Genomic DNA, 16,225 nt, shown 5'->3' with positions numbered 1-16,225 from the left:
GATCAGTAACCTCTGGTTAGGGAACCAGGTTCTAAACAGTCTCTTAAAAGAGGATTATCTCATTTAATACAAGGAAAAGAAAAGTAGGGAGTACACTTGCTAAACAGCATATGTCACATGATAAGCTAAATAACTTGCCTTTATCCTCTTCGGAGTCACTCTCAGAGCACCCATCACCCTCATCTTTCACTGTGTCATCAGCATCTGGTGCCTTCCACAACGAGGTTTCACTCTCCTTTTCAGGGTTTAAAAGATCTTTTTCATCATCTGAGGGTGACTTTGACATTTCATTCACTTGATCATCAGCCTGTCCTTCTCCATCAGCTTTCTCATCTTGTTTCTCCTCGTCTGCTTCGAAATCTTCTTCATATTCTGAGAAAAGAAAATCTCTGCTATGAGAATGAAAATAGAATCCCTAATACTTAACCCATTTCACTTTAATGAGAAGTTTGACTTCATTATCCTCTCCTCTCTGGGCCTTTCTTCATTTCTTCTTCACACAATTAGTGAACATGGAAAACTAATGGCAAATGATCAAAGATTGCAATCAGTTACATATACAAGAGCACTAAAGAAATGAAGCTCCAAATGACAGGCCTGAAACCTAATAAAAGCTCATTTACAAATGGACATCATCATCTACAATAACCAAAATGGACAAGAGGAGAACTTGATAGAAAACAATAAATTAGAAATAAATTAAAAATGAAGAGAACAAGGATTATAATAATGAAAGTTAATTTGGAGACCCAGTGAGGTCATATTTTGTAGGAAGAATGTTCAAAATATTTGGATATCAAGTTAATGAATAGTGAAGTGGAAAAATTCAATTAATCAAGTCCAAAGGCTCAGAGAAGTAACACTGTGAATAGCACATTCTTTGAGAGAACCAAATGGACATCAAGAAAAGGCATTATGAAAGATTCTATACCTGGGCCAGAATTGAAATCATATGCATTATTCATCCCTACAATCAATAAAATAATTACATTCCAAGGATAAAAATTCTTATAAAATAGAATATTCCTGTCACAGTCATGAATTTGCTTCACTCTCTACAGAAGTGTAACACATCTGCAGCAGAAAAAGGAAACTGTCACATCAGATAAATGCCATCTGTCCCTTGTGGTTATAATTTTTCACCTTTCATATTTAATTATTCCCCTTTTTCCTCCACCAAAAACTAAAAATCTTCAAGTGACAACATTCCAAGGATAGAGAGCAAAAGGATTTCATGCAGAACCAATTAAGAAAATAAACAATTATCTTTAAAGTAAAAATTACAGGGAAAATAAAGGTTTCCCTGTTTTGTGTGTTTTAGTTATTAGATAGTCTGGTTTCTTCTCCAGTGGTGGGGGCCTCTTGGGTAATTATTTGAGAGCTGTCCACTCTGCCACAATGAAAGAAACTTAATTTAGAAATACATGCCCTGTGCATATGAAGAAAGCTCTGTTACTGCAGAGAAAATATGAGGGCAATGTGAGAAGAAAAGTGAAATCAGAAACTGTAAAGAAGAAAGGCAAACAGAGAAATCACGAGAATGTTTTCTTAAAAGAGATTTAATATGGGGAAAGAGAAATGTGAATTATTATCAATAGAGCAAAATTACAAAATAAGCAAAAAGATGAAAAATTTAGTTTATATTGCATAATGCAAACAGGAAATACTAATAAAAACAGATACTTTGATTCAAATATTTCAAGCCGAGTAATAGGATAGCTCCTCACTTGGTCCACTAAGCTGTTAATCAATAAGCCTTTATTGAGACCCTTCTATGTGGCAGAGGATAAAATTGCAAGATAAAAGACATTACAGTAACACAACCCCTGTCCATCAAGGAATCTCCAGTTTTTGTTGAGGAAATAAGACATAGGTACACAAGAAATACTGTGCTCATATTAGAATAGTTTTTATACATGACCCTCAGTAATGTTAGTTTCAGCACTATTTGGCTCAGTTGCTGTAGATTTTTATGTAGGACTCATGATTAATTATGTAAAATAGTGTCAAATACGTGGAATAGAGTCAAATGAGGGTGGAAAGTCATTTGGAGATTACGGAAGACTTCCTAGGAGTGGTTGAAGTTAACCACAGAATACACACACACACAGAGAAACACATTAGAAACAACAGAGATATTTGCTGCTGGTCACAAAATAAGCAGGGGCCAGACAGTACATGAGTAAATTCCTGCAAGTCTATCAACAGTATTACAGAGTGGTGAAATATGAGGGTTTTGGAGTCAGGCTGTCATGTGTCCAAGTACTGGTTAAAACACAGTTGCGTGACCTCAGTCAATCTGCTCAACATCTTTAAGCTTCAGTTTCTTCATCTATGATATGGTTGGTACCTGCCTCACAAAGCTATGGGGAATATTAAAAGCCATAGTCCCTAAAATATGCTTAGTATGGTGCCAAGGACAGTAGGTAACAAATGAATATTAGAGATTAGTAGTAATTGTGATTGATTGGCGGGTGGAGAAAGCTGGTTGTAGAATAGGAGAAATCGCACACAATATGTGCTTTATTGATGGCAATGCCCTTGAATGGAGGCCCTTGATTAAAATCAGAGACATACAAGTGTGCACGATTAGGACAATTGCAGTTATATTATTGAAACAGAGCATAAAATTGAAGGACCCTGTAGTGAATCATAAGAGAACAATCCCTGCATCCTACTTGGCAGGAGCTTCAGTATTTTCTCTCAAAATAGGAAACTCAAGGCTGCCCTAGCTTTGTTCTATCACCACATTTAAATATTAGCCTCTATTAACCAGGAGCACTGCATTAGCATCACAGCTCAAAGCACACCTCCTTCGTCTCATCTACTCATGTTTTCAATATGAATGAAGTAGTGGCATGCTTTCTGGATCCCTTTTTATAATTTCTTCTGTTTCCCCAGCTCATCTTTCTTCTTCCAGAGAATGTAATTAGCTTGTTGTTTACCATCCCCACTAATGAGGAAGCAAGTCAACACGAGGTCAACATCAATCCAGCCGCAGCTCTCCCTGGCTGACCTCCACACAGGCTTCTTGCTGCCCTGAGCATCCGCGGCGGTTCTACAGAGAGCTGAAGACTTGCTCTGCTGTTTCTTCTTTTTTTTTCATGGAAATGGGCATTTAAAGTCCATTAACGAGCCAACACAGAGAAAAAGATCTTGGGAAAAGCTGTATTATAGGCATAAAGTACGCTGCTCCATAGCACTGGCCATGTTAGTTTAAGGAAAAAAAAATACAGAAATTGAACATGGCCCAAAAAACATACCTGCATGTCCTGAAAGTAAAAACAGCAAAAACACATCCCATTTGTCAATTTCTCTGCTGTTGCTATTGTTATCTTTAGTTATTTTAAATTTTTGATTTTAAGAGAAGAATGAAGACTAGGAAGGATCTTGGAGAGAGGTAAACTGGGTCAAAGTGTTAGGAGTGAAATCTTTTTTTAGATAGTCACATTATTTCAGTGCTATAACAATGAAGTCCAATGCTATAACAACTCTGTAATTATTCTCTTGGATTTCTGAAACCAGTGGGCAGCAACTAGAGAAGGTGAGGAAGAAGAGGCCTAGGATCCACCCCTTTCCTGATACCAGCCCTTCCATCGTCATCCCAGCCCATGGCTGTTGCTCCTTTAACCCAGGCTTTGTCTCCTGGGCACAAGAGGGACACTCAGGCAGCTTCCCTTTTAAAATTCTTTGGACATATCACCCACAACCAGAGAACATCAAGGATAGCTTGCACAGAAGAGGAGGTTGTATGTACAGTATTTGAAGGTTTGGGCTTTGGAATTAGGCAAGCTTGGGTATTAAAGGGTAGCAGAGTATGCTACCCCAAACTAGGCCACTTGGGCATAAGGATTATTTTGAGCTGAAGACAATTGAGAAGTAGTAAATAGAAGATAAGCTCTCTGCCCTCCGGCTATTTCCTTTAAAGCAAGACATAAATTTTTGAAGTTGTCTCTCGTCCCCTCTCTTCCAGGAAGGTCAGAAGTTAATCACAGGAGACAACTCTGAGCCTTAGCAGCCCAGAGATGGCAACAGAGGAATCCACACAACAAAATTCATCAGAACTAGCCCTTATCTACCATTCGTTTCCACATAATATTTGCCTTCCCACAATTTGTTGCCCCTGGAAGCTCAAAGTCCTTTTCCTTTGCCTTGTCACTTCTTGAAAAAATGTATTTTTCTTTTATTAAGATGCCGTATCAGCCCAAGTTCTAACCACCCCTTTGAGTTACTCAGCTCAGTAACTCAAATACATGTGCAAATACACATGTAACTGCACACATATGCACGATGCACCTGCCAATAAACTTCTGTTTCCCCTTTCTAATCTCTTTCATCAGCTTCATTTACAAGGACACAGTCAATGCATCTAAGGTGAGTAGAGGGAAAACAGTTTTTCCTTTCCTACAGTATGAATCCTAGTTCTGCTACTTTCTCCCTATATGTCTGAGCCTCATTTTCTTAAAATGGAGAGAGTAATATCTACTACATCAAAAGGTGAGGATATGTGTGTGTGTGTATCTATATATATATATGAGTGTATGTATGTGTTCAGAGATGGGGGAAGAAAGGCGAAGGAGGCAGAGCAGGAGGATGAGGAGGAATAAGACGAAGAGGAAGAAGAGGAAGAAGGGGAGGGGGGGAGAGGGGAGGGGAGAGGAGGGGAGGAGAGAGGAGGGGAGGGGAGAGGAAGGGAGGGGAGGGAAGAATAAGAAAACAAGAGATGAAGACAGGCTCCAGGACTCCAGGCCTACATCAAATGTTTTCAGTTATGGAATATTCTATCACCATATAATCATACAGGTTGTGCCTCCCTGATGCCAAAGCATCAATTTCACCAAAGCAAATACATCAAATACTGAAAAAAATAAGCAAAATTCTATTTGGTGAAAATGGTCTCTCCCTGCAGAAATGAACAAGCCTCTGGCTCACAGACACAAGCTCCCCTTCCCTGCCTCCCCTACAAGCACCTTCAGCACCCTGGAGTTAGGCTGCCCTCCTGTAGGACAGGCCATGCAGAACTCCTTGCAAAACAGTGGATGAAGGTGGTCGGGGATTCCTCACCTGTTAACACAGTTGCCTGAAGATCAAAACTGAATAACAACATTTAATGGATATTTTTGCAAATTTTTATAATCACATTGTAAAGACTTAACCAAAACAGCAACAGCAACAACAAAAGAACCAGTGTAATTCATTACCGTATTTAAATATGTTTTCTTGGTCATCTTCCCAGACATCTTGTCCTGGCTTTTCTTTATGTTTCATCTCTTCGACAGCAGTTCTCACCTCGCTGCTCCCTGTATGTAGTTCTTGAGCTGAAAAAATGACTGAAGCTGAGGTCTTGCTTCCCTCCATCTCTCTCCGTCTTGGTATCAGGTACTCTCTATCCTTTCTCAGTTTCCCCTCACCCTTCTTCAGTCCCTCCCTTTTCTCAATACTCTTTTCTTTCCTAGGTTTTGGTGAAGTTGTTTTTTTGTCAAGGCCCATTGCAATAATGCACCTAGGAAAAACATTAACATAAAGTGTTGATTAACCTCTATACATGGCACAGTGGAACTACAAAGATCTTTAAATCACTTCTCTTATTCCAGTAAGAAATGTTACAAGAAACATACTTATCGTAGCACAATATTTAATTAAACTACTTTCTCATTATTAATAACAAAATCTTATAAACACAACAAATTCTTAGTAGTTTTACCTACAATAATAAACAAGAAAAGAAAGCAATTTAAGAATTATAGTCTCAAACTAAACTTTGTGCCTTAAAGTATATTTTTGGCCTTATGACAGAGTCAGATAGATAGATGATAGATAGATCCTTAAATTAGAATTATGTGATAAAAGAATACTCAGATTTATCAATAAATAAAATAAAATAAAAGGAAGCTGAGATAAAAATTATTATCAGAAGAAAGATATCATTCAGTCTTTGATAACTTACTATTCCAACAACACAACAAAAAATCTTACATATAAGGTTGACTCTAAGTAATTATGAATGATTTTTTTAAGAAATGCATACAGTCGAATATTTTTGTGCCCTTTAAATAAACACTTCAGGAGCCTGAATGCTTATTTTAATAGCATTTTTGCTTTCAGAATGGCCTTTTGAAGCCTGTACCTCAATCTTTTGGTGATTTTTGCTGGCAATAGGCGTTTGTTCTTTGAAAATGGCTGTGATCTGTAGAGGTCATAAAGTCATTCTAAGTCAAACCTGGCGAGCCAGCAGATGATCTGAGTATACTAAGACATTAAACTATATTTTTAAAAATTGGCTATAATAAAAGTAACATTAATAAATTCTTCTAGAGACTTCCCTGGTGGTCCAGTGGTTAAGAATCTGCCTTCCAATGCAGGGGACGCAGGTTCGATCCCTGGTGAGGAAACTAAGATCCCACATGCGGGAGGGCAATCAAGCCCACGTGCCACAGCTCCTGAGCATGCAGGCACCTCTAGAGAGCCTGCATGCTGCAACTACAGAGCCCATGCACCCTGGAGCCCGCGCACCACAGGTAGAGAGCAGCGCGCGGCAAGGAGGAGCCTGCACACTGCAGCAGAGGACCCTGCACACCATAACAAAAATCCCACGTGGCACAACTCAGACCCGATGCAAACAAAAAAAGAATTTTTTTAATTAATTAATTAGAAAAATAAAAACTAAATTCTTCAATAGATTTTTTCCTGTCTCTCAAGTTAATATCAAAATAGGAATTCCAATAATGATAGTACATACATTAATAAAAATGATGACTGTGAATAAGAGCACCAAGCACTCCTTCTGCACCACTCTCTTTGCTGGGTACTTTATATGTGTGATTTTATGGGATATATTCCCCTACAGACCAAAAACTTCAGAATTATCATCAGCACTTTAAAATGAGGAATCTGAGGCTTCAAGGGTTCTGTAACTTGACCAAGTTCAACCAGCAGGTTAGTGACGGAGCTGGATTTCAGCTCAGGACTGTTAGACTCCATGACCTCACGCTGAGGTACACCCGTATTATTAGATTACAGGTATAGCCTTCTCAGATGACTAGTTACACAGACAAATGTCACACTCCTGGGCTTACCACCAGGGCAAGTATTCACACTCTCCTCACCAGAGACCAAAAGAATGTGAAGTTTTCACCAAGGCCAATCCCTGACCTGAAAGAGGTGCCTGGCAGTTACTGGTCTCTCCACTCCTCCTCTAGAACTTCACACATCCCCTTCTCCAAATGTCACACAACTATCGGGGAACTGAGTCAAAGTGGGGTCAGAATGCAGCCAAGACTTGCCAGTCCAGGAAGAATAGAAACAGTACACAAAATCTGAAAATTGCCTCAACGTGAATCAAATCCAACGGCAATTTCTTCAACTGAAGATTTCACTGACTTTCAGCCATCCCTAGACTAGCGATAGCACAGGAATTGATCTTAATTAATTCTCCCAACGAGCAAATATGAGAACTTAGTTATATCACTTATCCTGTCACTATCCCCCCATAAAATAAAGCTAAAAGGATAAGCACTCAAGGTAACTCTCAGGCTGTGAAAAATGGGATAATAAGAACACACTTACCTCACCCATATTAAGCATGATAAATTATTTCTTGACTATAATGATGATATGCTTAGCACATTGCTTTCCTTGGAATAAAGGTGTCGTGAATCTTCAGAGACTATGATTACTAGCATTGCCTTCTGTTCAAGCTGTTCTTCCCTTATCAATGGCAGCACCAAATCTATTGATTTGGAGCTTGTGATATGCTGTTACTTTTAGTTTATGTTGTGACTGTGTAGAGGCTTTGATGCCTCCCTACTGCACGCGCAGACTTTTTATTGCCCATCTGCTTAAGGGAATTAGACAAACAAAGTGGGGAACATCTGTGCTCTCCTCGTCACTGACTACCTATTTGACTTCTGAGTATAATTTGAGGTGTTGATTCTCATTACTAAAGCTCAAAGCAGTCTGCATTCTACTTGGTAGGCAATTCTTCTTCCTGTGTTTCACTTTAGCAACTGAAAATAACTACCATGACTCTTCAAAGAGTTCCCATGATTGAGAGATGGGTACAAGTGTGGAATCTCCATACTTTGGAAATGAACACTGCTGGGCTTTTCTTGTTTTCTAAGGACCTTAAACAGGTCATTCCAAATCACTTTTTAGAAACAGAACTCCCTGTTATTTTATACTTTACCATGCCCTCCTTCTCATAATAAAAGTTCGAGGAGCCAGTATTTTTTAAATGAATTAAAATTAATTTCATTTTTAACAAATTGGAGGAATTAGAGCACATCTCAAAACTAACTAAAGAAAGGTATTATTATGGATGTGGCAAAAAATGTTATACAGTATTTATACGTGACATCAATCTCCTCAGGGGTAGTTTTCAACTTTCACTGGATTTCTGCAGTGTTGGTGCTTCTGGAATAATCAGAATTGTCTCAAGTAGGGCAGAGCCAAACAAGCAAGGCTCCAGCACTCACCTGCCCAACCCTGCCCCATTTAAACCAGTTTGCCTTGCCTTTTATCTGATCTACAGTAGGGACACATCAAATGACACCACGCCATTCTACTTTGGACATTCACAGATTCCGTTTGGAGAAATGATTATGAAGCTAACAAAAAACTGAAAACCAATGTACAATGAGAACTGTGTATTTTAGCTGAGGGTAACAGAACTTACTTTTAAATATCACAACAACTGTGCTATTATTATTCAAAAAGTTCAAAAAAAGCAGCTAGAGGGAACCAAAAGTGAGATCATATAAAGAATTGTATAGAAGTTAGTAAGTGTTGAACAAGAGAGCAGATGCCATCTATCAGATTTGGGTACTGATTATTAAACCTCGATAGAAAGAGTTTAGGACCAAGCATTTTATAGCTTGGATTTACATAGCAATTCCCAAAGAAAGCAATGTGTTCACACATGAATGATTGCTTACAAACTCATTAGCTTTCCTGGGAGTTAAACAGAAATCTGTTCAATGACTTGCCCACAAACGTGAAGAACGCATATTTGACTTGGAACAGAAAAGCAACCGCAGGTAGGTCCTAAGTACACCTAGGCATTCCTACTACATTGCCCTAGACCATTCATTGTCTTACTCTCTGGATGACTCTTTCACACCTCTTCTCTCTCCTAAAATTTCAAATCCTTCCTCCCTCAGCCTTAACTATGGCTGATAATTTTTTTTTGGCTGGAAAGTAGAAACAATCAGCAGAGAACTTCCAGTTCGTCCCAACACATCCACCAACTTGTATCTCTCTGTGCGCTATATGCCATCTTGCTTCCTGTTGCTACAGAAGACTGCTTCCCCTTATCTAAGCTAACATCACCATCTGAGCCCTAGAACCCATCTCCTCTAGTCTACTCAAGCACTTTGTCCCAGCAATTTTTCCCTCTATGTCATGCCTGACCAATGTTTTTCTTTTCTAGGGTATCAATCCCTTTTATCAGCTTATAACCATATTATAATATCTCCCATCTTAAAAAATAATAAGCCCCTTTGGGCCCCTACATCTTCCCTCCTAGCTGCCACCCAATTTCCATCCTTTATAGCAAAACTCTTTAATAAGAGTTGTCTATCATCTCTGACCTTAGCCATTCTTCAATCATTTCTTAAACCCATTCCAATCAAGCTTGCTTTCCTACCACTCCACAATAGCAATTTGTGCCAAGATCACCAATACCCAGCACATTACCAAATCATGCTCATTCCAGAGTCTTCATTTTGCTTCACCTATCCACACCTTCGACCCAGTTGATCATGCCTTATTCTTTAAATATTTGGTCATTTCCCGGACATTGCATTCTCTGGGCTCTCTGTCTAATCACTGACCTTCTTTCCTAGGCTTTTTTCTGGTTCCTCTTTATCTCCTTCACCTTTGAATAAAAGTGACAGTAGCTTATTACTCAGACCTCTTCTCTTTCTGCACTCCATTCTTAAGCAGTCTCATCCCATCTTATGATTTTAAATGCCATCCATACGTAAACCATTCTCAGATTTAAATCACCAGTCTGGTCCTCTCACCAGACCCAGATTCACAGATCCAACCTCCTACTCAATATTTCTACTTGCACATCTCATAGATGTCTCCAACTCAATGTGTACAAAACCAAAATCCCCTCATTCCATGTCCAAACCTGCATCTTCCACAGTCTTCCCCATGTTAACTGGGCATCTTTACACTTGTTCAGGCCAAAAACTTTTCAATCATCTCTAACTCTGTTCTTTATCTCATGCCCTGCATCCAATCCATCAATAAAGCCTGTAAACCCTACCTTCAAAATACATCTATAACCTAATCACTTGTGACTCTACCATTCTCTTTCCTCTGTATTAACTTCTATCCTTCCTCCCACCCTCCCTATTTTATTTTTCCCATAGGAGCTACTGTTAGATCATGAAAGGCCACTGCTCAAGATCTACCTTAGAGGCTTCCCATCCCTATCAGAATAAAAGTCAGAGTCTTCGCAGTGACTGTAGGACTCTGCACGACTTGACCCCACTGTCTCTCTGACCTCATCTTTTATCACTGTCCCTTTCCTCACTTTTGCTCTGACCACACTAGTTTACGTACACCAAGCATAATCCTGTCTCACACCCTTTATATATGTTTTTCCTCTACCTGAAAAACGGTTGGAAAAAAGAGACTTTTTTTTTCCTGGTTTCTGCTCCAGACATCTTATCAGAGAGGCCTTTACTGACCATCCTACATAAGCTAATACTGCCCTCTGACCCTTGTCCCCCCTCTTTCCTTATATCCCCCTACCCTGCTTTGCCTGCATCATGCTTATTACCATCTACTATACATTAATTGATTGGTATGTTGGATGGGTTTATTGGTATATTATTTGCACTTCCTCTATCAGAAAGCACTCCGTGGGTGAGGTTCTTTGGTTGGTTCACTCCCATGTTCTAGCTTGCAAGAGAGTCAAGTCTCCACAAGTGCTTTCAGGAAAAAATTAAACAAAGCCTGCGAGAAAATCTCCTGACTTCAAACAGAATGTCCAATATGAAAGCTGATGAATAATAGTCAAAACTGACCTTTTACCATGTATTTTGTTGTGCCTGAGATTGAAATTAGGGACATGAGAGTGCTCACGGGGCTGCCCGATGATGCAGCCACACCTCTAACATGCATAACCTATAATAGCCAACTATATGAGCCAGGTGTTTGACACGTGGGTTGGGGCTCAGCCCAAAATCAATCACTATGAGGAATAAGGGGGAAAAAAAACTTTCCTTCCCTTTAGAGACAGAGCATATGAGGAAAGGGAGAGGTAGAAAAGAAACAGAATGTGAAACACCACCAGCTTTTATCCCCACTATATAATACATCTGAAAATCTACTTTATATCTTATAATTTTAAATGCAACACACAGGGTTATGATAAAGAACCTTTAACTTAGATATTTTAGGCTCACCTACATTGATATGATTCTTAACAAGCTGTGCTGAGAAATACATCAGTAAAAGCATACAAAGAAAACTGTGGCAAAACTTGCCCTCTACCAAAGGACATTTGTTTCCATACTTGTAGCAAGGAGATGATCTCTCGACACACACAAACCCAAAGTAGCCTCGTTTGCCTCCAAGTCTGGAACCTTTTCGATGCTTATATTCACAGCAGGAGCTTAACCTGTTCACCTGTATCCCATTCAGGAAAAAGGTGAGACTGAAGGGGAAACCATGGTGCCTTTTGGAAATAAACTGAAAGGTCTCTGGAATTTAAAAAGGAAATACATTAGTGAAAGCAACTGACTTTGAACTAACATGTTTTAAATCACGTTTTTCTGTTAGATAAGTACAATATTATTTTCTATATCTCCTTTTGAACTTGAGGGCAATTTTTTAATTATAAAAACACATTCTATTACATATATATACATACATATATACATACATATATATATATATAAAATACTCCAAGGCATTATAAAACTCTTTAACTTGCAGTAAAATAACAAAACCTAAAACTATATGAGACAGGCATTATGCCTGATTACCTTGGGTGTATTATTTCTCAACAACCACAAGAAGCAGAAATACTACTGTCATCAGTTTCCATAATGCAGAAATTTCAGTTTAGAGAAGTTCAGTAATTTAGCCAAGATCATGCAGTAAATGGGAGAGTTCATGTTTGAATCCAAACATCTCTCTAGATTCCACACCACTATCCTGCTATATTATTTACCAATGAAGTACATAACAAAAGGCTACTGTAAGCTCAACAATGGTTTTATATGACTATTTTTTTACTCATCAATGCTTTTAAATAAATGTTTACTTTTAGTTGTGACTTGAGACATCTTGATACTTAAATGGATGAGGCAGAATTATTCCATCTTCAATCCAGTCTCAGTTCTGCCTGGATTTGAGACCCCTTCTTGATCCCCCCCCCCCACCCAAAAGTCTCACCAGTAAATTAAGAACCACTGCTTGCAATTAACAATTTTAATCATTCCAAGTCTCCGTAAGGCTTTCTGAAGACGTCTCACCCTAGACATCCCAAAACCCAATTCTGAGAAACTCCATTCTACAGAGTGACTCAGAAACCTGCTTCTCATGTCTAATGTCACTTCCTACAATAAGCCTCCCTGGACTCTTCCACTTCTACCAATAATAGGCTTGATAATTTTTGTCTCTATTTTGCAATATTTCCTATTGTTGCACTTGTTACAATATATTAAATTATGGCACACTAGTGGTTCTCCAGTTTTAGTGTGTATCAGAATCGCCTGAAAAGCTTATGAAAACATAGATTTCTGGGCCTCACCCCAGTTTCTGATTCCGTAGGGTATAAGAATTTGCATTTCTATCGAATTGCCAGGGGATGCTTATGCTGCTGGTCCAGGGATCACACTTTGAGAACCTTGATCTTGCTCTGCGTGTTTGTGAAATCCACGAGAGTTTAAAGTGGTCTAATTTATCTTCATTTCCCCAGATCGCAGGAGCGTGGCATAGGAGGCCTCCAATAAGTAATTAGTGAATCATTATTTTCTTCTTTCAGAGTCATCTAGAAACACTGTGTTTATATCACATTATGCCCCTAAAGAATCTAAATCAGCTGCAACTTATACTAAAGAGTAGACTTGTTGAAAAGGTAATTCCATCATTTATACCTTAGTATTTGCGATGTGAAATTAAACAAACTAGAAAAGAGAAAACTGGTAAATTAGAGTCTGGGGAAACTAAGATACAATAGATATTAAAATCCACTTGTTTTTGTATATGGACTTTTTAAGTGATAACTAGAAAGCTAGTTTGATTGCTCTTTTTACAGAAACTTGAATGGGACATTCGTGTGATATAATAAACTCTGCTGCAGCATCACACCCCTTAGCTCTCTAAGTACCCAGCCCAGGAAGAGAGTAGAGCCAAGGAAATGCAGAGAATGGGCACAGGAGGTCAACTCCTAGACACGACTGCCCTTCTATTTGGTACCCACTTGGCTAGAGAGCACATTCATCTATTATTCCATTTCTTCCACTGTTTTCATACTTATTGAACACGAATTGACACCCTCTACCTTTGGCCGCTTGTTATTTAGCTTGTAATTTTATATTTAAAAATTTAGTGACACTTCCCAACCCTGACTTGCTGGGTTTTGTGTGGAGTAGTGGAAATATTATAGACCAAAAAACAGAAGATTTTCGTCCATGTCCCAGTTTTTCACTTATTAGTTGAGTATGCCTTGATAAGACATTTAACTTTGTTGCCTTTCAGAATTCTCATCTATACAATGAGGATGGCACAGGGAGTGGAAGAGGAAGTGGAGTGGAGGGGGTAACCCAGTTCACCCACCTCACAGAGCAGTCTTAACGATTATAATGTGCAGTATTAGAAAACCTCCTAGGATACTTGCAAAATGTAGTTACTTGTTGTTGACTGACAGTGGTTAGCACTGTTTTAGGCACTAAAGAGACATAAAAATACTGAAGAAATATCAAACGTGTTCTCCTCCCTCAAGAAATTATAATTTAGCAGGAGAGACAAAAACAATGTAACAGACTTCCACAGTAAGGTCGCCAAATCCTCTTCCCTTAAAACTTTGTCTCGGAAATGGACCAAAGACTTAGAACAAACTGAGCAGCAGTTATTCATGAAAAAGGACTGAACTTTTGACAAGAAAAGTGGGAATCTGTGGCATTCTTGCCTGGGGCTGCTCCCATCACCCTCTCCTGCCATTATTTCATCACCGTAGTTCTAGCGGGGGGGGGCAGGCCATACATGATCAGCAGTTTCACTGTCAGTGAAGGCTGACTTGATTTGGAGCAGAAGACAAAAAAAACCTTGGTTAGTGGCATCACCAGCAACCAGCAGCAATCTTGGAGGCAAACTGACAGGGAAGGTCAGAGGGTCTACTAGCCGAAGACTGTGGTTCTAATTAGGGCAAGCAACAGGTCGGTGGCTAGCCAGAAACTTAACAGGGGAGTTACAGGCCATAAGGCAGTCACAGACACATTCAATAAGCTTTCTACACATCCCAGCTAACTGGAAGCAGCATGCATTGGAGTTGGCCCAACCTATTCACACAGCCCTGTCCTATTGGGAGCTTGCACCTGTGTACAAAGGAATCACGAGAGCCTGGTGGAAAATAAAAGTTGAAACAGACTTGAAAACTGCCTGAACTTTGAATGTACTCCTGAGCCCACTATAGTGAGTTGAATAGTGCCCTCCAAAATTTCATGACCACCCAGAACTTCCGAATGTGACCTCGAGATGAGAGTATCCAGGATTTGTTTTGTCCTAAATCCAATGACTGATATCCTTATAAGAAGAGGAGAGCATACACACACAGAGACGCAGAGAAGAATGACGTGTGAGGACAGAAGCACATGGTTGAAGTGATGGAGTTACATGCCCTGAAACTCCAAGGATTGCTGGGAATCACCAGAAGCAGGAAGAGGCAAGGAAAGATTCTCCCCTTCAGCTTTCAGGGGGAGCATGGTCCTGCTAAGACCTTAATTTTAGACTTCTGGCCTCCAAAATGTAAGATGACAAATTTCTGTTGTTTTAAGCCACCAAATTTGGGGACATTTGTGATGTCAGCCCCAGGAAACTAATAAACCTACAAACAGATTCATTGGCAGAAGATGGAGGCTGTACTGGCTTAAAGTGCTTGAACACAACTTCTGACAAATCACTGGATGATCACTAAACCATGAAAACACAGAGGCAACTCTAAAAGATTAGCCTAAAAAATAAAAACCGAACTAAAAAAAATCTGAGCAGAGACATCACTGGCTGTATACCAAGGAACTGGCATGAATTTCATAGGTTTGTTCTAGATAAGTTACTAAACAAAAACACCCAACAAAAACCTAAGAATAACCTTCCAGAGGGAAAGTCGGAATTCAGAATCCATAATTGCTCTCATATATGATCTAAAATGTCCAGTTTTCAACAACAACAAAAAAAAATCAAAAGACACAAAGAAACAAGAAAGGGTGTGACCCATTGTCAAGAAGAAAAAGCCATTAAACCCACTCCTAGGAAGCTGCTCAAGAGAAATAACTACTGCTATTTACACAAAAACTTGTCTTTGTATGTTCATTACAGCATGATTTATAATAGTCCCAAACTGGAAACAATACAAATGTCCATCAACTGGGGTAGAAGAATAAAATGTGGTATATCCATGTGATGGAATGTATTCAGTGCTATGAGAAGAGAGCAACTATTGATAGATGTTACAAATGGATGACTCTGAAAAACGCTATGCTAAGTGAAAGAAGCAAGACACAAAATACTACCTATTATATGATTTCATTTACAGGAAATGTCCAGAAAAGACAAATCTGTAGAGTCTGAAAGCAGATTAGTGGTGCCCTGGGGCTGGCTGTGAGGGTGAGGATTCATTGCCAAAGGCTGGGCACAAAGGAACTTTTTGAAGTGATGGAAATGCTCCAAAACTGTGATCATGGGTGTACAACCCTAGCAGAATGCCTAAAAATCAGTGAATTACACACTCAGAGTGGATGAATTTTATGGAATGTAAGTTACACCTATTTTTAAAAACTACAAAAAAAATCAATATATGATAACAAGTAAAAGAAAAAAGGAAAAAAAAAAACCAGTTAATATAAATCAAAGTACAATGAAACACTTCGGGTTTAGGTGTAGACTAAGAGCCATAGCCATCCAGAGAGGGATAAAGTGGACTAGAAGTCAGCTGAGAAAGCTTCACAGCCTTAATCTGAATCTTAAAAGGTGGGTAAGATTTGAA

At 39.0% G+C, this 16,225-nt stretch overlaps 1 protein-coding gene across 1 annotated transcript in view; it reads right to left on the bottom strand.

Moving 5' to 3' along the window:
- Positions 1-16,225, bottom strand: part of ERICH3 (glutamate rich 3) — a 76,944-nt gene that overhangs the window by 27,600 nt on the left and 33,119 nt on the right. The window contains exons 9-11 of the mRNA XM_057695329.1: positions 11,531-11,717; positions 5,202-5,503; positions 139-372 (exon numbers count right to left, since the gene is read on the bottom strand). Of these exons, the coding sequence (XP_057551312.1) occupies positions 139-372; positions 5,202-5,503; positions 11,531-11,717 (723 nt within the window). The remainder of the gene's footprint in view (positions 1-138; positions 373-5,201; positions 5,504-11,530; positions 11,718-16,225) is intronic.

This window comes from Hippopotamus amphibius, chromosome 1, assembly GCF_030028045.1.
Source record: "Hippopotamus amphibius kiboko isolate mHipAmp2 chromosome 1, mHipAmp2.hap2, whole genome shotgun sequence".
Taxonomy (NCBI): domain Eukaryota; kingdom Metazoa; phylum Chordata; class Mammalia; order Artiodactyla; family Hippopotamidae; genus Hippopotamus; species Hippopotamus amphibius.
This window is presented reverse-complemented; position numbering and strand designations above follow the sequence as displayed.